Source organism: Hevea brasiliensis, chromosome 15, assembly GCF_030052815.1.
Source record: "Hevea brasiliensis isolate MT/VB/25A 57/8 chromosome 15, ASM3005281v1, whole genome shotgun sequence".
Taxonomy (NCBI): Eukaryota; Viridiplantae; Streptophyta; class Magnoliopsida; order Malpighiales; family Euphorbiaceae; genus Hevea; species Hevea brasiliensis.
In genome coordinates this window covers 63,212,301-63,235,688 of record NC_079507.1, presented here as the reverse complement: position 1 = coordinate 63,235,688, position 23,388 = coordinate 63,212,301, and the positions used below count along the sequence as shown (strand labels likewise).

At 31.6% G+C, this 23,388-nt stretch overlaps 1 protein-coding gene across 5 annotated transcripts; it reads left to right on the top strand.

Annotated features, from left to right (window-relative positions):
* The first annotated feature begins 3,002 nt into the window (after positions 1 to 3,002).
* On the top strand, positions 3,003 to 17,512 carry LOC110658719 (anaphase-promoting complex subunit 4). Of its 5 annotated transcripts, none has more exons than XM_021816455.2 (20): positions 3,003 to 3,111; positions 3,315 to 3,415; positions 3,506 to 3,617; positions 4,037 to 4,128; positions 5,006 to 5,089; positions 6,026 to 6,265; positions 11,819 to 11,899; positions 11,997 to 12,148; positions 12,350 to 12,510; positions 12,629 to 12,729; positions 12,837 to 12,911; positions 13,805 to 13,984; positions 14,572 to 14,654; positions 14,740 to 14,835; positions 15,280 to 15,384; positions 15,727 to 15,865; positions 16,120 to 16,347; positions 16,424 to 16,576; positions 17,064 to 17,145; positions 17,250 to 17,512. In XM_021816455.2, exons 2-20 carry the CDS (start codon positions 3,347 to 3,349, stop codon positions 17,342 to 17,344), a joined length of 2,328 nt encoding a protein of 775 aa, XP_021672147.1. In that variant the 5' UTR covers positions 3,003 to 3,111; positions 3,315 to 3,346; the 3' UTR covers positions 17,345 to 17,512. The 5 variants fall into 5 exon arrangements, with proteins under 5 accessions (XP_021672147.1, XP_021672156.1, XP_021672140.1 ...); XM_021816464.2 differs by having other exon boundaries at positions 3,020 to 3,111; positions 3,321 to 3,415; XM_021816448.2 differs by lacking the exon at positions 3,003 to 3,111 and having other exon boundaries at positions 3,122 to 3,415.
* The last annotated feature ends 5,876 nt before the right edge of the window (positions 17,513 to 23,388 follow it).

Genomic DNA, 23,388 nt, shown 5'->3' with positions numbered 1-23,388 from the left:
ATGAGGTACAAACCACAATTTAAATTTTGAATTTTATAAAATATATTAATTCATAAATTTATTTTTTTAATTAAATGATTTTTTAATATAACAGAGTTTTTATATCGCTAATGCTAACCTTTTTTAAAAAATTACTTAAAATATTATATATACTTTTACTATATTTAAGATTTTGATACTTTTAATTAATTTATTAAAATGTAATAAAAATTTGTGTTTACTAAAATTAAAATAGAAAAAAAGTATGAAATAAGCAATTTTATTATTTTAATAATTAAAATTTATTAAATATAATTTTAAATTAATTTTTATATATATTTTAAAATTATTTTTTTTAATAATAATCTCAACAAAAATACAAATAGATCTGACTATCAAAATTAACAAGAAAGCAATCTTTATTAATTATAAAAGAATTGGCTTGATCAAAATTATAATTAATAATTTTATGGGTTTTATTCAAATAAGTGATGTACTGTAATTTCATCAAAAAATTAACAATTCCACTTGATGAAGCGATTACATTTAAATTATGAATTTCAATAAAAAAATTAAAATTATATTTGAAAATTAGGGTTAGCAGAATTCGGTTCAAACTGAAAAATCAAATCGAATCGAGTCAATTCAATTCAATCTGTTCAGTTTTAAAATTCAATCGGTTCGGTTTAGTTTTATATTATAAAAAATTAAGTTATTTCTATTCGGTTTGGTTTTGAAGAGAAAAAATCAGTTAAACTGAGCCGAACTGAATAGTAATTTATATATTCAAATCAAACTAAATCAAACCGAATTGATTTTTGAATTGATTTATTTTTATGAAAAATTTATGAATTATATTTAATTATATATATATATTAATTTTTTAATTTCATTGATTAATGGTTATTAGGTTCAAATTAAAATTCGATCAAATAATTTGAAAATTAAGTATAAATTAAAAAATCAATTAAAAAATAAAAATCTATCGGTTTAAATTGAATCGAAATAGAACGGTTCGGTTCAATTCATTTTTCACCAATTTCGATTTGATTTGATTTTTAATATTTAAAATTTAATTTTTATAATTTAATTTGATTCGATTCGATTCGAACCGAATACCCACCCTATTGAAAACCATTAATAAATCAGCCTAAAATTAAATTAAAATTATAAGGGACTAAAATGTCCATGACTCTTTAATTTAATTAAAATTTATACTTCATAGGAAGCAAGCACTCCCTCATTCATTTTACCATTAAACTTTATCAATGTGGACAAAGCAAAACAGTATATAAAAAATAATGCCTCTATATATATATAAGAAAAAAGGCACAAATAAATTAATAGTGTGGTGTGGCAAAAGACAGGTGAAAGGGTCGATGGTGATGAAATAAAAAGATGCCGATGTTGGGTCGTGATCCCAACTGTAGGGATTAACTTTCGGTGGATTCGAAGTCCTCATTACTGCAAAAACTAAAATTAATAATAATAAAATAAAATAAAAAATCCCAGCGGTTGAAGAATACCCATCAAACATCGAACGGATGAAAACCTGGCCTCGAAGGTGAGCGCTGACTCGTGAATAGCCTTAAAAAATAAAAAATGAATGACAAGAAGGAAGAAGCTGCCCAGGCAGGGCTGTGTTTATGTCATTTTTATTAATGGAATTGAAATAAATCGTCTTTAAATTTTAAAAGAATGGTGCATGTTAGTCCTTTTCTTATGTTTTAAATATCACTTAGTTACTTTTAAAATAAAATAAGTTTTTAATTTTATTATAATATTTATAATTTTGAGTTTATAATATATGAAAATTATTTATCTAAAATATTAAGGATTAAAAATGTTATTTAAAAAATTTGAAGATAACATGTATAATATTTTTTGAAAAAATATTATCTATTCTTTTTTTAGTGATCTAATATATTATATAAATGTGAGAGTCTCATTAATGATAAATTTAGTGTCAACAAAGTTTTCTTAATACCTAATTAAAAATTAAAGTTTAGGTAAATTATTATTTAGTCCATATTATTTAATAAAATTAATTATTTAATTTTTATATTTAAAAAATATATTATTTAATTCTTATATTTTATTTCTGTTAAATTATTTGATTATTTTTTTATTAGTCAATATTGATTAACCTGTTATTTAGTTCATATATTTTAATAAAATTAATTAATTAGCTCATATATTTTAAAGAATCATATTAGTTAGTTCCTATAATTTTATTTTCATAATTATTTTTTATATCTAAATTATCTTTATCTCTCTTTTTATTTTTATCTTATCATTTTTTATTTTTCTCAACATATTTCTTTTTCTCTACATTCACACACTTCTTCCTATCATTCTCTCTTTATTTTCATTTATTGATAAAAACGGTATAAGCGGTATACACAAAAAAATTAATCAGTTTTCTTAAATTTTAAATAATTAAGAAAAATTTCAGGTAAATAAATTATAAAAATAATATCTAAATAATTGAAGATTAAAAAAATATAAATTCAGATTTAGTATTCACATAACACAATTTTTATTTTTATCAATCAATATATTTTTTAAAATATAAGAACTAACTAATTAATTTCATTAAAATAAAATGACTAAAAAATAATATTTTTAAAAATATATAGACCAAGTAATTAATTTCTTTAAAATAGATATATTAAAAAATAATTTAAATAGTATGAATAATATAAAATTTGATAAAAAAATCAAATAATTTAATGAAAGTAAACATAGAGGCTAAATATTATATTTTTTGAAACACAAAAATTAAATAATTAATTTTACTAGATATAAAAATTAAATAGTAATTTTGTCTTAAAACTTTAGTTTAAATTTTTTGTCAAAATTTTATATTTGAATATGGAAAAGAATTCATTTGTTTTTAATTTTTAGAAAATTTATTAAAAATAAAATTATATAAAAATAATATGATTATTTGAGGATTGAATTCTTTTTTAACTGAAGTATATATAATTAAAAATTATTTAATTGTATTAGAAAAAGGAATATATAAATATAAATACGGCAATATGTTAGGGGTTTAGGTTCCCGCCCTCTGCTCTCTTTCTCCGCTTCATGTTCGAGTTCGGGCGCGTCAGCTATTTTAGCAGCAACCAGGTAGCTCTTTGCTCTTCTTCTACTCGTACATCCAGTCAATAAACGAAACGACGTCGCTGTCGCCATTTTGGCACCTTCTCCCTCACCATTCGACGCTTTGAGCAGCTTTTCTACTTTCTTTAGGGTTTTTATAATGCAAATTTCATTTGCATTTCTTTCTTACTAAAATTTTCCTTCTATAACGTCTCATTATCATCTTCAAGTGCCAGTACTTGTTAAAGCTTCAGTGATAGTCATGGAAACAGATGAGGAGCAGCGGCTGCTTCCATTTCAGCTTCAATTTGACAAACCCGTCACCTCTCAGGTTCTCTATCTAACTACCCAATGTGTGTCCATTCATCAATTAGAGTTTTGTTTTTTTAATTTTTTTGGGTAATAATTATTTCTTTGATAGATCAAAATTGCGGAGTGGAACCCAGAGAAGGATTTACTGGCCATGGTGACAGAGGATTCTAAGATTTTGCTTCATAGATTCAACTGGCAGAGGTTGTGGACCATATCCCCTGGTAATTTTCTTTCTTTACTTTTTTTTTTCTCTGATTTTTCTTTTTTCCAATCAGTCGCATCTGTTTAATTAATGTGCAATGAACGATATGACCCCTTTTCCAGATAAAAAATTTCTTGCTGTCTAATCCATTGTTCTTTCCCTTCATTGTGTTTAGGTTATATAAGATCACTTTTAAGATTTTAGAATGTTGTGGAAATTTGTTTGTGTTGTAGATAAAATATTTGGAAAGGGCAAGATGTGATTGAATGTAATGCTTTTTTTTTTCCCCTCTGATATATTGTATCTAAATCTTATTAAATGTTCAAAATGCATATTACTTCACATCGAATATGGGTGCTTATTTATTTAAATTATCAATTCATTAGCAGACCTCAACTAGGCTGTAAGCTGTTTAATGAGTTTATCTAAATTGTTTAGGAAGGTGTATTACATCCTTGTGTTGGCGTCCTGATGGTAAAGCAATAGCTGTTGGGCTTGAAGATGGAACCATTTCCTTGCATGATGTTGAGGTGAATGGCTTTCATTTACTTTTATTGAAATTTATCACTTTCTCTTGGTAGGTTGGTCTTAACCTTTTTTACCCACGTAGGATCTCTATCATCTGAATCTTGAGCTTTTCTTTTGTTCATTAGCCCATATGACTCATCTTATGCTTGGTATGCATTTTGACCACTCTGCATTAGTTTGAAGGGAAAATCCCAACTGGCGTGAGACCTTGTTAAATTCCCCAAAAAATCTAACAAAAAGCAGATAGTACAGTCTACCCTCTCCTGAATCAACCAAGATTGATTCCAACATGATGTGCCATTCATCTTGGTTGCTACAAATGCTTTACTTATCATAATATAATGGTATAGAAATTGTGATCACATTACAGCTCTTTCATGGTTGTAAACCTTCCCTTGCTTTATTATGTCATAGCATCTTATTACTAATATTTTATGTTGTGAAAATAAGTTAGATTGAAAATCCCACATTATTTACATTTTCATCTGTCGCTTTTTGAAATTGCTATATTGTATAGGCAATTTATTTAGATAAGGATGACACATAATTGTGTCTTATTTTCATGTAGCTTTCTGTTTTGAGTTCAAGAATATTTGTTGTTCTAACAAGCCTTTTAAAATTTTTGCCCTCTAGGACGGTAGGACCTTTAGTTTATGGCATTAGTATTATAAATTGAGTGTATATTCTTGTTAATGATATATATTAAATGTAATAAAGTTATTACATCTGCCTTTGTGGTTTTTGGTACCCATTTTGTATGCAAGGTCTATGGGTACTCTTGTGTACGCATGTACACACATGCAATCCATTGTATTTTTCTTATAATATTGGTTTATTTTGGTTTTGTTTTAATAATACCTAGTATTGTATATCAAGCAGAATGGGAAGTTATTGAGAAGCTTGAAGTCTCATGCGGTTGCAGTTGTGTGTCTTAACTGGGAGGAGGACGGACAATTGAATAAGGTAAGTCCTTATCATTTCACCAGCTACCTATAGGGAGATGGTCTATTGAAAAAAGTTCTTTGTTCTCTTTTATTTGAAATACATACTCTCTTAAATAAGCATAGTTGTAAACATTATGGGTTCGTTGATAGACACTCAAACAGGTGAATTGAAGTGTTTGACAAGCTTAAAAAAATAGAGCAGATAGCTGATAGTTAATTGACATGATATCCATCAGCTGCAGTTTGTATCAGCTTTGAAAACAAAGTTATTTTCCATCACTTGATAGCCGATTTTATTTTATTTTTTATTTAGATCATATTATCCTTTTTCATGTAACTCGAAAATGAATATTATTAATATTATTTGCGTTTTTTTTATTTACAATCTTAATACCTTAATTAGCATATTGCAATTTTGTTAAAATATTTTCTATTAATAACATAAAATATAAAATTCTTATTTATTATAAAAAAATACATTTTTTTTGTCTAAAAGCTTAAAATTATGAGATTTTCTTTCTTTATCAACAACAAAATTACTTTATTATAACTATATTTTTAAAATTATTTAATTATTTTTTCAAGAATTTAATTATTTTCTTATTTCAATAATAAAATAAATAATATGATATAATAAATCAATAATTATATTTTTATTTTAATAATATAATAAATTTATAATTTTATATTTATTTTAATAATAAAACAAATTATATGATATATACCTTTATTGGTATTTTATATATTAACAGTAACAGTTAAATATAGTTTTACCAAACACTTAACATAAATCAGCTATTATTAGTTACCAGCTATCAGCTAATAATAACAACTATCAGTTAAACTGTTATCAGCTACATTTAACAGTTAAACCAAACAGACCCTAATTCATTTTCTAATCACTTGCTGCCTTTGTATTGATCATTTTTATTTTTATTTTTAAACTTGGTTTCAGGATGGTTCTCATAACTTCTCAACTTATGAAGACCGTACTCCTCGTTTCTTCCCTCCTGCTCCTCGGCCTCCTCGGACGCCTGGTGTGGTGTGTGGAGATGCTGGTTTCATGGATGACAATGAAGATTCATATCAAGAGTTGTCAAATTCTTCATACCAACGATTTAATGTTCTGTGTAGCGCAGACAATGATGGAAGCATTTGCTTCAGTATATTTGGAATATTTCCAATAGGAAAAATTGTGAGTTGTTTATGTGTATCATTCATTCTCTTCATAACTTTCTGAAACCCTATTGCTTTGGACCCAGTGGAACTCTAGCTTGAAATTATAAGTTTGGTTTTGTTCATATGATGGATTTTGGTCTGCTAGACTGTTATGGGATTGGTTAGTTCACAATGTAGGATCCATGCAAATAGCTCAGCTCTTGCACTAATGCATGGGCTACAATGGCTTGGATAAGAACAAGTCTGAGCACTAGGAAGGGAGTTATCTAAATATGAGCAATTTATGAATTTGTTAACTAGTTCACATAGACTTGATTTGATTTGAATTGATTTTTATGGCTGCAAGAGCAATAGTTTCTATTTATTCTTAGAAGTTCAGGTCATGCTAGATATCCTTGGATCGCTGTGAGCATAAATGCTACAGTGTTTTTTTTTTTTTTTTTTTTTTGTAATAGAGTTAATAGTTTGAGTAATTACTACACGACAACTGCCTTCTAAGTTTTTCATAGTTTTTGTTATGGAAAGTCAATCACTATATTATTTCTTTGTATATTCTATATTCTGTATTCCTATTTAGGATTTCTTATTTAGGATTTCTTATTTAGGATTTCTTCCTAATTAGTAGAACACAATTATAGGAATCAATTGTATATATATACCCATGTACAGATTAATTGAAATTAAGGAGAATCATCTCTTTCTACATGGTATCAGAGCAGGTTATCTATCTAGGGTGACTATTTGTTCTCACCATCCAGCTCAGGAGAGACCTTGGCCGCCGACCAGCCGTTTTGACTCCGATTAACATCGCCGGCGTCGCCTCAACCCCCTCATTCCACCACTGTGTGCTGTTGCCTGATCTAGTATACCATTAAAGGACTTCTGAGATTTGGCTCTCAGATCCTATTTTGGTATTTGCTTGATTTGTGATTTTTGGTTATTTTGCTGTTGTAAGCACTTTGGATTAGCGTTTCAGATAGTTTTTTTTGTCTCAACAAATGGCAGACAATAAGAATGTTATTTCTGATGTGATTTCGGTGATGACTATGATCACGGAACACAAACTTAATGGTTCGAATTACCTGGAGTGGAGTAAGACTATTAGGGTCTATTTGCGTAGCATTGATAAGGATGATCACCTTACTAAAGATCCACCTACGGATGATACACGACAAACTTGGCTAAGGGAGGATGCTCGGTTGTTTTTGCAGTTTCGAAACTCGATTCACAGTGAGGTAATTAGTTTAATTAATCACTGTGAATTTGTTAAGGAATTGATGGATTACTTAGATATTCTGTATTCTGGTAAAGGGAATATCTCCTGTATTTATGATGTTTGTAAGGCATTCTACCGTGCTGAGAAAGATGATAAGTCTCTCACGGCTTATTTTATGGATTTTAAACGGGTATATGAGGAACTTAATGTATTGTTGCCTTTTAATCCTGATGTGAAAGTTCAGCAGGCTCAACGAGAGCAACTGGCTGTTATGAGTTTTCTTGCAGACCTTCCTTCAGAGTATGAGACTGCTAAATCTCAGATTCTCTCCAGTTTTGAGATTTCCTCTTTGCATGAAACGTTCACACGGGTCCTTCGTACAGAGAGTACTCAATCTTCACAGCCTGCCAGTAGTGCTCTTATTAGCTATAATCCAAATGGACAACAGGGTAATAGAAGAGGAAGTAGAGGAGGAATTACAGGCAACAGAAGTAATCAGCGTAATGGAGAGGCTAGTTCTAATCAGGACTCAAGAGGAGTCATTTGTTATTATTGCCATGAGCCTGGCTATACAAAATATAATTGTTTGCAACTTCAGAGGAAAAATCAGTGATCACAGATGGCAAATATGGCAGCAGAGGATTCTACAGTATCTTCCTCTGAGAAAACTATTTTGGTATCTACAGAGGATTTTGTACAGTTTTCTCAGTATCAAGCATCTCTAAAGCCTACCAGTTCCCCTGTCACTGTGATCGCTGAGTCAGGTAAATCCACTACATGCCTTGTGTCTTCCTCATCCAAATGGGTTATTGATTCTGGTGCGACAGATCACAAGATAGGTAATTCTAGTCTTCTATCTGCTTTTCAGTCTAATCTCACTTCTTCTATTGTTACTTTAGCTGATGGTTTTACTTCTTGTGTCATGGGTTTTGAAACTGCAAATCCAACTTCGTCAATTTCTTTGTCATCTGTTTTGTGTCTACCAAAATTCTCTTTAATCTACTTTCTATTAGTAAACTTACTCGTACATTAAATTGTTCTGTTTCCTTTTTTCCTGACCAGTGTTTGTTTTAGGATCTTACGACGAAGCAGGTTATTGGTAGAGGACGTGAGTTAGGTGGTCTCTACATTCTAGAAAATCATGTACCGCGGTCGCATGTTTGCTCCATTACCTTAACACCTCTTGAAGCTCATTGTAGATTGGGTCATCCTTTTTTGTCAACCATGAAAAAGCTATGTCCTCAGTTTCGGTCTTTATCAGTACTAGAATGTGAGTCGTGTCAGTTTGCAAAACATCATCGTTTGCCTTCTGTGTCTAGAGTCAATAAACGGGCTTTATCCCTTTTGAGTTAGTTCATTCTGATGTTTGGGGTCCTTGTTCTGTTACTTCTTAAACTGAATTTCGTTATTTTGTTACTTTTGTTGATTATTACTCTCGTGTTACCTGGTTATATTTAATGAAAAATTGTTCTGAGTTGTTTTCTATCTTTTGTGCATTTTGTAATGAAATCAAAACTCAATTTAATATTTATGTGCGCATATTAAGAAGTGACAATGCCAAAGAATACTTTAAAACACAATTTTAGTCTTATATGACACAAAATAGCATTCTTCATCAGTCTTCCTGTGTGGATGCCCCTCCCTAAAATGGCGTGGCCGAAAGAAAAAATCGGCATCTTCTTGAGGTAACTCGTGCTCTTCTTTTTCAGATGAAAACTCCTAAATACTTTTGGGCGGATGTAGTTTCTACGGTATGTTTTTTGATCAATCGTATGCCGTCTTCTGTCCTTAATGGGGATATTCTTTATACTGCTTTGTTTCCTACAAAATCTTTGTTCCCTGTTGAACCTCGTATTTTTTGTTGTACTTGTTTTGTACGTGATGTTCATCCACAGGTTACTAAATTGGATCCAAAGTCTCTCATATGTGTCTCTCTTGGGTACTCCCAGCTGCAAAAAGGGTACCGCTGTATTTCTCCTACTCTTAATCGTTATCTTGTTTCTGCAGATGTTACATTTTTTAAGTCCACTTCATTTTTTCCTCAATCATTTGCGTATGAGAATCAGGGGGAGGAGGATGATCTCTTAATATATACTGTCCAACCAATGTCTAGTCCTCTCCAACAGCCTGTTCCTTCTGTCTCTAGACCTACTCGACCTCCCGTTGTTCATGTTTATTCCAGGAAATTGGAGATTCCTGATTCAGATCCTCCACCAGCTACTTTGTTAGGAGATCCTATACCTCATACTGATCATGATTTTGATCTAGACTTACCCATTGCTCTTCGTAAAGGTAAACGTTCATGTACTTACCCTATCTCTTCTTTTATTTCTTATAATCAATTGTCTTCTTGTTTTCGGTATTTTGTTACTTCTTTAGACTCTGTTCCTATTCCTAATACTGTTGGTGAGGCACTGTCTCGTCCTGGCTGGTGTGCTGCTATGAAAGAGGAAATGGAGGCTTTAGATGCTAATGGTACATGGGAACTGTTGCCTTTGCTCACTGGTAAGAAAGCTATTGGTTGCAAATGGGTATTTACAATAAAGGTAAATCCTAATGGTTCTGTGGCTAGGTTAAAAGCACGCCTTGTAGCAAAAGGATATGCTCAGACATATGGGTTTGATTACTTTGACACTTTTTCTCCTGTGGCTAAACTTACTTCTGTTCGCTTGTTTATCTCTTTAGCAGCTACATATGATTGGCCCCTGCATCAATTAGATATCAAGAATGTTTTCCTTCATGGTGATTTTCAGGAGGAGGTGTATATGGAGCAACTACCTGGGTTTGTTGTTCAGGGGGAGTTGGGTAGAGTTTGTAGGCTTCGGAAGTCTCTTTATGGCTTAGAACAAAGTTCTAGGGCTTGGTTTGGGAGATTCAGTGAAGCAGTACAGGAATTTGGTATGCAAAAGAGTAAGTGTGATCACTCAGTATTTTATAGGCAATCTGAGGCTGGTCTAATTCTCCTGGTAGTTTATGTGGATGACATTGTCATCACTGGGAGTGACTCTGCAGGTATTTCATCTCTTAAAACCTTTCTCCAAACCCAGTTTCGGACCAAAGACTTGGGATTATTAAATTATTTCTTGGGTATTGAAGTTATGAGAAGTAATAAGGTATTTTCTTGTCTCAAAGAAAATATGTCATTGATTTATTGACAGAGACGGGAAAATTAGGTGCTAAGCCTTGTAGTACACCAATGACTCCAAATTTACAACTGTTAGCAGGGGATAGTGAGTTGTTTGAAGATCTAGAGAGATACAGGAGATTGATAGGAAAATTGAACTACCTTACAGTTACTTGTCCTGACATTGCTTATGCCATTAGTGTGTAAGTCAATTTATGTCTTCCCCAACTGTTGCTCATTGGGAAGTTTTGGGACAAATCTTGTGTTATCTAAAGAGCGCTCCAGGAAGAGGTTTGTTATATGGTAATCATAGGCATTTGAATGTTGAATATTTTTTAGATGCTGACTGGGCTGGATCTAAGGTTGATAAGAGGTCAACTACTGGATATTGCGTTTTTGTTGGAGGAAATTTGGTGTCTTGAAGAAGCAAGAAGCAGAGTGTAGTTTCTCGATCTAGTGCTGAATCCGAATACGGAGCCATGACACAATCAGTATGTGAGGTAATGTGGATACTTCAATTATTAGATGAGACAGGTTGTAAGACCTCCCTGCCTGCGAAATTGTGGTGTGATAATCAAGCTGCTCTCCATATTGCTTCTAATCCGGTGTTTCATGAGCGGACCAAACGTATTGAGATTGATTGTCAGTTTGTTTGTGAAAAGATTCACCAACAGATCATCTCAACAGGACACATCAAAACTGGAGAGCAGTTAGGAGATATTTTCACAAAAGCTCTGAATGGAGCTAGGATTGACTACATTTGTAACAAGTTGGGCATGATTAACATCTATGCTCCAACTTGAGGGGGAGTGTTATGGAAAGTCAATCACTATATTATTTCTTTGTATATTCTGTATTCTGTATTCCTATTTAGGATTTTTTATTTAGGATTTCTTCCTAATTAGTAGATTACAATTATAGGAATCAATTATATATATATACCCATGTACAGATTAATTGAAATTAAGGAGAATCATCTCTTTCTACAGTTTTCATCAGTTAGATGAATATCACTTTGTTTGCCTATTACTTTGCATGGCAAATATACTTTGGTTTAGGCCAATTCCTAGTTGTAGCATGACTATGATGTATCTTGTACTCCTATCTACTGGCAAAGAAGAAAAAATCAAAATAATCTGTTTTTTAGTATTATGTTCAATGTGTCAGTTAGCTCTTCTCTTTGCCTATTTTTCCCCTTGTGAATTTACTACATCTGCAACACTATGCAGAACATACACAAGTTTTCTGTTCCTGCACCCTTTGTGGATGAACAATCTACTTGCCAGTTAATGAATGCTTCCACCTACAAGGTACATTTATGCTCTATGCAGACGGCCTTCAAAAGTTTATTTTCTATACTAAGGCGAGATAATTTTTATATATATTATATATATTTCTTGTTATTAGGTTGCTTTGTCAAAAGACCTTTGCCGTTTGATTGTCATGTGCTCAGGAGAACTTAATGGAAATATGGTTGAATCAAAACAAAGTCAAATGGCTGGGCATGGTATGCATGGCTCACATGGCTTAGTGCTTGATACATCTATATTTTTTAATAGGTAAGTTGTCTGACAAAATGTTGTTACTCACTGGTATATTGATTGTCTGTAGAACTATACACTTGGGATTTGACTCATCAGGATTCTCTCTCCTTTGTGCTTCTTGCTCGCTATTTCATTAATCATCAGTTTTGACTTTGATGAATACTTGAACTTGAATTGAATGTGCTATGTAAATAATTTTTCTCTGTATCATTGTAGGAAAAATGAGCTCCATCAGTTGGCCCAACAAGCTTCTAACATTGAGGAGTTAACTGAGGTTATCCGGGCATCATTATCAGTTATGATGAAGCAGTGGTCAGATGCCATGCGCATGTTTCATGAAAAGTTTGATTCCCTATCTACTTTGATTATTGACCATGGTAATTGTTGATCAGTTGATGTCAGTTGGCAACACCAGATATCATTTTATTAGTTGTAACTCTTATTTGTTTTAGTATTTCATTTATTGTTGTCTTGGTTTCTACCATTTGCATATAGCCCTGGACTCAAGTCCCCAAGAGGAGTTTCTAAGCGTTTTGGGTGGTGCTCGGACTAGTCCGGCAGTACACCAATTTCTGGTTAATACTCTTGGTGAAGTGGTATGGTTGGCCTTGGCCTTATCAAAGTTTCTTTTTCCTAGAGAAATTATGATTATATATCTGGTTTAATGCTATTTATTTATTTTTCTTTTCTTATTGGTTGACAGGGTGTGAAGCGTGTGTCAAAGGTTGTTTGTGGTGCTGGAAAAGAACTTCAGCATATTGTTCTTGATCACATGCAGGTGTTCTATTACATTTTTTTTTTTTAAGTAGCTAAGTTGGTACTTACGAAACGTCAATTTTCTTAGTACCATTATTTGGGGAGCACTTTATAGAATTGGGTTCATCTGTTAATATATTCTTGATTTGGATTTACCAGTAGTTTACCAGGCTTCTTTACAGAGTTGTTCTGGCAGAAACAGTGAATGTATTCATGAATTCATAAATCCTGGAATTGTTTACTGACACATGCAATCTGATTCACTGAATACTTTACTATTTACACCTAGACATGTGTATGAAAAGTGTGTGCGTAATGTATAATTTTTATGGAATGACTATCTGAGGTTTCCCTCTAAAGAATAAAATGTTGAAGTTTATTCATAGAATTCACCAATGTTCTTACCGTTAGCAATAGCAGCCCTCAACGTATATGACTCTCCCTCATGAATGGTATTCTAAATATTTGTTCTTCTAATCTTATATACCTGATGAAATAATTAGTTTCTGCTTTAAAGTGATTAGTTAATAGCAATAGCTCTTTCCCTTTTTTTTTTTCAAATGCTCTCATTGGAGGAGGGAACTTAATACCCTAAGAATTAGCTTTGGTGTATGTTTAATCTTATTTATTTGTGCAGTTTTAATATTTCCAGATGCTTGTATTACTCTTATGTGTTTTCTGTGTTCTATTTATTTTGAAACATTATTAGGTAACTGTTGGTTTGTATCATTTCTTTATCTCATGAAAATGAAATCGTTAAAGTAGACATTAAATTGAAGGCATGTGAGTAGTTTTCTATCTATTTATCTGTTACTTATGAGTTGTTCTGTAATAATTTTTAGTCTGATTTTGGGTTGTTACGGTCCTTATACCAGGAGGTCATAGTAGAAACTAAGATATATGCTTAATTCTCAGCCTGCTGCAGAAATTATTGCATTTAGGATGGGAGAACTAAGAGCACTTTCGAGATGGCGTGCACGCTACCAAGGTATTGGTTTGGACGAGATGCTTATCAATAATGCGACAGAAAAATCTGGCATGATGTTAGTACAAATTGAACGGTTTATGAGGGTCCTTGCATCTGTGGAGCAGCAGGTATTGTCATTTGAAGAATTGAAACTTTATTGTTTTTTTCGTTCAACTTCAAGAAAGAATGGAGATTAAAAGGAACTGAACTTCTGATATAGTTGCAGTTTATAACTACTATTTATGAAATGTTTTGAGTCCTTGAGATAAGATTCAATTTAGCTGGCTTTCAGGGTTTCTTTAGCATTTCCATCACAAACTTTAATTTAAAGAACACTTGCTTTTGACAATATGGAGTCTACAAACGCTGAATTCTGGAGTACTGGCATATGAAAATTTTCTGTGGATAGGATGCATTCTCATGAATATACTAATTTGAGATGCCTAAGTCAAGAATGAAATAGTTGTTAAATACATAATATGACTGATAGGTGGCTTCACCAGGTATATGTGGTTTAGGTAAGCTATATTTCTGTAAGCATTGATGATCTTTCTCTTTCAGGGATGATGAGAATTGTATCGTGACAAAAGATATACTTCCTTAAATGCATTTCTATGAAAAGATCATGTCCAAAATGAAAGAAGGCAATTACTGTTTCTTGAAATTAAACATTTCCTTGGTTTCAGCTCTAATACTCTTTCCTTTCTGTTCTCAGTTTTCAAATTTCTTCAATTGGCTTCTTAAGTGTATAAAGCTTCTTATGCAAGAACCAAGTGATCAGCTTCTGCCATATAACAGGTTTGTCTTCCAGGCATCTTTCTTTTCTCATGTTCAATCTGGTAACTCACATTAACTTTGTTGTCAAACTTTTGGCTTTTGGCAGTGAACTTGTTGTCACATTCTTGAAGTTCTTATATGATCAAGATCCAGTTAGGCAGTTTCTGGAACTTTCTGAAGTTCATAATATTGAAGTAGGCTCGTAAGCTATCTATTTAACTGAAGTACTTTTACAGCTTCTTTTTGACCAAAATCTAGTCTGTGACATGTCATACCCCGTCAAGAATGTCAAAATTAATTTTTTATGGTTTACATCATAAAATGGCTTCCTAACCTACCTTTAGGTTAAATTAAGTAAAAATCTGCTGTTATACCAAGCTACAGTTGAGATTCAAAGTTTCAGCATAAAACTGTCTACTTATATTATTTGATCAAACATCAAAAGACAAACTTCATCATCGGGTCTTAGGTCTATTGACATTCTCAAATAAAATGTATTAGATGCAATCTCTCCTGAAATCTCTGTTTATGTTGAACTATCACATTTATGCATTCTCAACTATCTTTATGCAAAATGTTCGCATGGACGTAAATGTTTAGGCATTGGTAATGCGATCAAAAAATTTGATATTGCTAAAATTTTCAGGGAAACAATGCAAAGAGTCAAAGAATTAGTTCATTTTGGAGGATTTTCAGATATTGAATATCTGCGAAGGACATTAGCTAAAGAATTTCAAGAAATGGAGTACAGGTATATTTTATTTCTTCTTTTGCTGCCTAATCTATCAAAAAGTTAATTTTTTGATGGGGAATCATATGTTTGATTCGAATGTACCATGGTGAAATATACAAAGTAGACATCTAAGGCTACCAAATGAATGGAAAAATCCCAAAATATTGATGGTATTGTTGAGCATTGAAAGAATAAGCGAGTATTATATATTATCAGTTTCACTAAGCAAATCAAAATCAAGTACAGTTAGCTTAAGCAAGCACTTGGCATTATGAAGTAATTTAAATATATTAATTTTTGTCAACTATATTTGACTTTTTCATACTTACAAGTGATACATTTATGGCTACACACTTTTAGCTTCAAGGAGGCTTTTCAGATGCCCTTCACGACAATCTCAAGAAAAATACTCTGTGAGGATTTGCTGCCACTGTTTCCACTTCCATCTTCATCAGCATCTATGTCCATGACAATTCCTATGTCAATATCATACTATGAGGTGCTTTTTCTTTTTCTTGTGATAAATTGCTTTTGGCTGTGAGTTGCCCTATCATCCATGAATGATAAAATTTAATTTTCTCCTCTCCTCTCTCTCTTTCCCAAGTAGGTGCTAATTTGCAGGAGTAAGACCCGTGGTTGATTAATTCATTTTGTCATGAAATGCTATTTACTTCCATTTTACTATGTATTTAACCTCATCAACTTTTTTTTCATTCTAATATTTTCTTTTCCATTTTTATTTTTCTCCTGTAGGAAGTCTCCCAAATAGTTTCATCTTATAAGACTGGTCAACATGGCCTTGTTGATTACACATGCTTCCAAGTACCAAAAGAACCTTCTTCAAATATTTCAAATTGTATAGGCATAATGAGAGGATTTATGTGTGACTCAAGAAGTTCAAAGAACAGCCATACATCATTGGAAGCTGTATTGTTGTCTATTCCTGCTGGTTATGACTGCGTCGATCTGTCTTTATATAAGGTGAAAGATCAAGATTTATAGCGTGTGGTAGGTTCATTCTTGTGGGATGTTGTGTAACCTGAATTGCTTAAAACAGGATACTCACATTGTCTTGCTATTAAATGGGACTGTCACATCTTCTGAAAGTTCTGGAGATGCTTGTATGATGGTTGTGCAAGCTAGAGACCTTCCATTTATATCTCTTTCAAGATCCAGTTTGCTGAACATTTGGAAATCGCATCAACTTAAGGTAACTTCTATGACTTGCATTCCAATAGTTATTGGATTGCATAGCTTAAAACAGAACTTTAAAATTTTTCTGGTACTCTTGCAGTTTCTTTTCTGGGTTCATAGTGTTTCTGATATTATTCAATCTATTTACCTTATGCTTAATCTACTTCATGACCTCTATATTGCTGCAACAAACTAATTTTTCTAGTATAGAAATGTCTCTGAAATTCTATGTTATGTTTTATGTTAAGCTTCTCAGTGACTTCTCTGCTCATAATGTAATTGGTCTAAAAAGTAAATAATAATAATAATAATAATAATAGGAAAAGTGTTACTCGGAAGTTGAAATGCTTAAAGCATTGCTTTTCTTGTTGTTTCTCTTTTCTTTAAATTTCTCCCCTCTTTAACTTTTGTCTTGTATAACTTGTTTTAGACTCGTTAGTTCTATTGAGAACGTTTGTTCTTTTGAAATATTAACTCACTCCTATGATGTTGTGGACATTTAGGATGCTGTTGTGCAGCTGCAAATGGAGAATGAAAAGGTTCGCTACATTCCTCATTCTGTAGTAGCTCCATTGGCAGTTAGTGGTAAGCTTTCTTTATACTGCAGTTTCTTATTATGCTTATGGACCAAAAATCTCCATGCTTTTGTGAAAATGTCAGACATTTTTATTAAAATGTTTCCGTAACAGCATCTAGAGGCGTAGCATGTGTTTTTGCTGCAAGAAAGCGTGCATTGGTTTACATCCTGGAAGAAGATGAAGATGAAGTTCTGGATACAGAATGACTTGCTCTTTCTCGGTGAATTTAATCGCTTTGCCTCGGAACAATCTGCTGTTTTATGAAATTAACTGATTTAATTTTGTATTCATTGCCATGTATAAACTCTGTTATTTCCAATATGTATGATTCAATCAATTTATTTTTTTAGAAGCACAAGTTGCCTTTGGTTTGAGTTAGGTTTTCAATTTATGATTCTCATCAGATACTTTTTTACTCAGGATTTTAGGTTTTCGGTTATCTCACTTTTTTTTTCCCGGTTTCGTTTCTTTGAAAAAAAGGTTTGAGACCCTATACTAGTGTTATCAAGGCAAAAAGCGATACTAAGGCGACAAAGTATTTTATGGCCTTAGGGGAGAGGAGAGAGGAGAGAGGTGAGAGGTGAGCAGAGGGCTTTTTTGAAGCAAGACGCTATAACCTTAATTGCCAAAATTATATATATATATATATGTATGTATATATATGTGTGTGTACTAATAACATAGAAATTCATACTTTTAAATAGATGATAAGTAAAAAAGCATATGAAAAAGAAAAAAAAATACATTATTTGCACTATATCCATATGTAATATAAGAGAAATTAAAAGGAGTGCACACCTGTATTTTCAGCTTACGTATAAGATACAAGTGATCTCACTTTTTTTTTTTTTTTCCGGTTTCATTTCATTAAAAAAAGGCTTGAGGCCCAGTATCAGTGTTATCAAGGTAAAAGGTGACAGAACACCTTATGGCCTTAGGCAAAAGGCAAGAGGTGAGGAGAGGGCCTTTTTGAAGCAAGGCGCTATAACTTTAATTGCTAAAATTATATATATATCTGTGTGTGTGTGTAACATAAAATTCATACTTTTAAATAGATGATAAGTAAAAAAAGCATATTAAAAAGAAAAAAAAATGATTTGCACTATATCTATATGTAATATAAGAGAAATTAAAAAGAATGCATACTTGTATTTCCAACTTAAGTATAAAATACAAGTGACAATGTGAAACTGTAAAATTGAAATATATAGCATAAGTAATAACACAAATAATAATAAGAGATGTTAGAAAAAGAAATAATTCATACATGCATTTTCAACTTATGTATAAAATAAAAGTGATGCTATAAAATTACACATAATAAATAAATAAAAACTAGAAATATGTCATAAGTTATAGAATAGAAAATATAAATTATAGAAGTTCAGATTTTAATAAATATAAATAAGTTATAAATCACAATAAACAAAATGCAAGAAATACATAAAAAAACTTATAACTAAAACTAATCATCATCAAGATTTTCAAAATCATATTCATTTTCAACAGCAACTATCACAAATTCTTCCTCCTCTTTATCATAAACTTGCGAAGAGGATGCACCTCTCATTGGACAAGGCCTTCAAAATGATGGAATCTCAACTAGTGTTAATTTTGCAATAGATCTTGATTCATAACAAGATTCAAAAACTCCAATTGCTCTACCAACATCACCCCAGGTCAACATGTCATCCATAAAAACAAGAGAATCATCTTCATCATCTCCATCATCTCCATCGCCTTTTTCTAATTTACTAAACAACCATTCATTACTTTCTTCAATATTTGCCAAATTAACAGGTGTTGTGCTATCAACAAAAATGTGTTAGCGTAACAACACTCTATTGTACTTCACATATACCAAATTATCCAAGCGTTCTTGAAATAGCCGATTTCTTTTCTTATTTTGAAGTTGTCATTAATTTTGCAGTAACAAATAAGTTAAACTTCAAACTTAAAAGGTTTAAAATAAAATAACAAAGAATATATATATATGTTACTTACATGCTCGAATGCACTCCAATTTCTCTCGTAGCTACTTGCACTACATGTAAGACTCAGAACCTTTACAGCAAACTTTTGTAAGTTCGGAGTTGAAGAACCATATGTTTTCCAACAAGTAGCTATTAAAATATAGAGCCAAGGATTGTTAAATTCATAATATAAATTAATAAATGAGCAAAATGAAAAATTAATAAGAATTTAAATTAATAACCTAGAGATTTAGTTGTTCTTCCTCCAATAACAGAAGGAAAAACAAAGGCGCCCGTAGCTGCATTGTATCTCTTAATTTCATCAAGAATCATGTCCACTTTTGCTAAATCTTTTTCCATCTTATGAATGCACGAAAGCAATCCTGTATTAACCTCTTCATCAGACTCAATTCTCATCTTATTTGGATAAAAAAAATTCAGGATTCAGAAAGTATCCAGCAGCATGCAAAGGACGATACAATTGAAGTGACCATCTCGCATCAATAATCTCAAAAATCCTCTTGTATTTCTCTTCATTGCCATTAAGTGAGTTGGCAATTGTTTCTTTAGCCCTATCCATAGCTTCATAGATATATCCCATGGAGGGTTTTTTTTTTCATTATCAACCAGTCGAAGCACATGAACAAGAGCACCAGAAACCTTAAGAGCATAAACAACATGATTCCAGAAAGTAGGACTCAAAACCGTCTTTTCACACATTTTGCCTTTCACTTCTTTAGCCTATTTACTAGTGGTCCAACTTTCCGAAGTAAATATTTTTCTAATGTTGGTCTTTTGAAGATGAATCCTTCCCATTGTAATAAAAGCAATAGCAAATCTAGTTTGCCCTGGCCTTAGCAATTCTACTCCATTAATAAACTTCCGCAACATATTTAGAACTCCTGAAGAGCCACATATGAAACCAGTAAGCTCAATAACTTTGTGGAATATTTCTTTAAAGACACAGATCTTAAAAATATCCTCCAGCATCAAATTTATACAATGGGCTACACATGGAGTTCAGTATAGATGAGGAAAATTTGCTTCTAATATTCTCCCTGTCAAAAACAAGTAGAAAAATTCATTTCGTTAATAATAAAAATAAAATGATATTTTTTTCGATAATAGAAAAAATTAAATAAAAATTTTACCTACTGTAACATTATTTGATACATTATCTATAACCACTAGAATCACTTTTTCAGGACCAATTTCCATCAATTCCTTCTCAATCAAACTAGCCAATAATGCCGCTGTCTTTGATTCATCACTTGCATCAACTGATTTAATAAATACACTTCCCTTTGGACTATTAACCAAGAAATTAATCAAGGTTCTCTCTTTTCTAATCGTCCATCCATCACACATCAATGAACATCCATAATTTTTCCATTCTTCTTTATGATACTCAAGAAGATCATTTATAGTTTGCACTTCCTTGTTGAGTAACTGAATTCTAACCTCATGAAAACTTGGAGGTTTCATTTCCCTCCCATAATTTCCAATTACTCGAATCATTTTCCCAAAACTATCATAATTCACAGCATTAAAAGCTATTCCCACATCATACATCCATCGTGCTATGGTAACACAAGTACGCTCCCTTAACTCCTTCTTAGTTGGACTATTTTCATCAATAGTAGTTTGCCTCATATTTTTTTCCATAACAGCCAGTCTAGGGAAAAAATAACAGTCAATAGGCCCTCATATTTTTTTCCATAACAGCCAGTCTAGGGAAAAAATAACAGTCAATAGGCCCTCTACTACTTTAAAATGGTAAAACTTTTGGTTTTTTTGAAGCACTAGTATCAGTGCCACTAACATTTGTTATTTGCCTTCGTTTTTCACTATCAATTTCTTGCATCAACTCTTCCTCTTCCTCATTTTCATCAAACCCTAGTACTTCAACATTATCAAATTCAGGTGGCCTTTCTATATTCATAACTGATTTTTGCTCTCTTTTTTTAGCAATGAATTCCTGGATTTGATTTCTTACATCTTCTGAACATTTTGGACACCAAACTACATTTTTGTAGCCTCCAGTAAGATGTTGCTTAATTCTATTAACTCCCCCTTTATAAACTTTCATGCAATGCATGCATTAAAGGTCATTAGTATTATTTTCACTAACTTTAATTACATGTGCTCATCCTGGATCTGTCCTTTTATTGTTAGTAGAAGATCTAGTTGTATTACCCTTATCACCCATTTATAATCTAACAAAAAAATTAACAATAATAAAAAAACAAATTAAACAATTAATTAACAATAATAAAAAGTAAAGTAATCAAATTATGCCCATATAAAACAAACAACTAATTAACAAAACAAGAAAAGAAAGTAAAACTAATCAAACTAACAACTAATTAACAAGAATAACAAATAAAAAGTAAATTAATTATCAACAAATTAACAATGGCTATATAAATTAAATAATTAATTAACAAAAACAAAAAGTAAAATAATCAAATTAACAATAAATTAATAATTCCTATATAAAAAAACAACTAATTAACAAGAGAAATAGCAAAACTAATTAAATTAACAAGAATAACAATTAAAAAGTAAACTAATTACAAACAAATTAACAATGCTCATATTAATTAAACAATTAATTAACGAGAACAAAAAGTGAAATAATCAAATTAACAATAGAATAATAATTACTATATAAAATAAACAACAAGCAAAATAATTAAATTAACAATAAATTAATAATTCCTATATAAAATAAACAACTAATTAACCAAAAAAAGTAAAACTAATTAAATTAACAAGAATAATAATTAAAAAGTAAATTAATTACAAACAAATTAACAATGCTCATATTAATTAAACAATAAATTAACAAGAACAAAAAGTGAAATAATCACATTAACAATAGAATAATAATTACTATATAAAATAAACAACTAATGAGAACTAATGTCTAATTAACAAGATAAAAAGTAAAATTAATCAAATTAACAAGAATAATAAGTAAAAAGTAAATTAATTACCATTAAATTAACAATACCCATAATAAATATTCAACCAATCAATAAGTAAAATAATTAATTTAACAATATCCATGTTAAATAATTAAATAATTAACAAGTAAAATAATTAATTTAACAATATCCATAAAATTTAAATAATTAATTAATAAAAATAAAAAGTAAAATAATTAAATTAATAGCAAATAATTAACTAATTAATAAAACCAACCACAGAGAAGGAGAAGGAAAGGGAAAAAAAAAAAAAAAAAAAAAGAGGGAAGACCGCTTTACGCCGATAGCATAATAGGGTAGGAAGAACCCAACCCGGAAAAAGGAGAAGAAGAAGGAGGAGAAGGAAAGGAAAGGAAAGGAAAAAAAAAAAAAGCTGCAATGCTGCTGCATTTTCCAAAGAAAAGAGCAGGAGAGGGAGGAAGACAGGATGACAGAGGAGGAAGAAGATAACAGAGGAGAGTAGGAAGAAGATAGCAGAAACAGAGGAGGAAGAAAAAGATGAGAGAGAGAGAGACATACCTGGACTTACAGCTCTGGAGGCGATTGTCTTCTTTTTCTCTGTCGGCAACAGGTAAGTGTGTAGAGTTTTATTTTTTTGTCTTAGAAAAAAAAGGATTTTACTTTGTTTTAAAGAGGCGACGCCTCTTGCCTGCCTGGTTTCTCACCTCGTGGGTTTGAGGCGTCAACTCTGAAGGCGCCAAGAGGGGCGACTGAGTAGAGGTGGCAGAGGGGCGTCTTGCCTCACCTGGATGCCTCTCATGCCTTTAATAACACTGCCCAATACAAAGTAGGAGCAGACCCCAAACAATTCACCTTAGCTAAAAAACAAGGCCCTAAGACTAACGATTAAGCATACAACTAAACAACCAAGGCATGAGAACCTAGAACAAGCAAACAGCTGGAGGCCCATCAAACCGTAGCTTTGGAAATTGACCCGCATAAGAGGAAAGATTCGGGCCTCAGATGAAGTAGCGCTGCTGTCTTCACAAGCTAAATTCATGTAGGAATCATCCGAAGACAGTGAAAAAATAGATGAAGCGCTAGGGAATTGAAAGGCCATAACTGCAATCCATTAGATTCTCTCCAAAAAAACACCCTCAGATAGCCAAGAAGAACCTCAAAAACATCAAAAGCACAAAGTCATGGCAATAAGCAGGATCTGAACTAAGGGAAAACAACTGGGTGGTGAGGTAGAGCTCTTTAGTTCATTTGGCCATTTAGAGATTGGGTTTTTGAAGAGAGACATTGGGTATGTTTCCAAGAGGTACCGTGCTCATTAAAATTCTT

What these genes read in the sequence shown, in the direction of transcription:
- LOC110658719 (XM_021816455.2), top strand. Translation starts at nt 3,347, where the DNA reads ATGGAAACAGATGAGGAGCAGCGGCTGCTTCCATTTCAGCTTCAATTT. An exon ending in GTTGTGGACCATATCCCCTG is followed by an intron (nt 3,618 to 4,036) that starts GTAATTTTCTTT and finishes TAAATTGTTTAG; the next exon opens with GAAGGTGTATTACATCCTTG. An exon ending in TTTCCTTGCATGATGTTGAG is followed by an intron (nt 4,129 to 5,005) that starts GTGAATGGCTTT and finishes TATATCAAGCAG; the next exon opens with AATGGGAAGTTATTGAGAAG.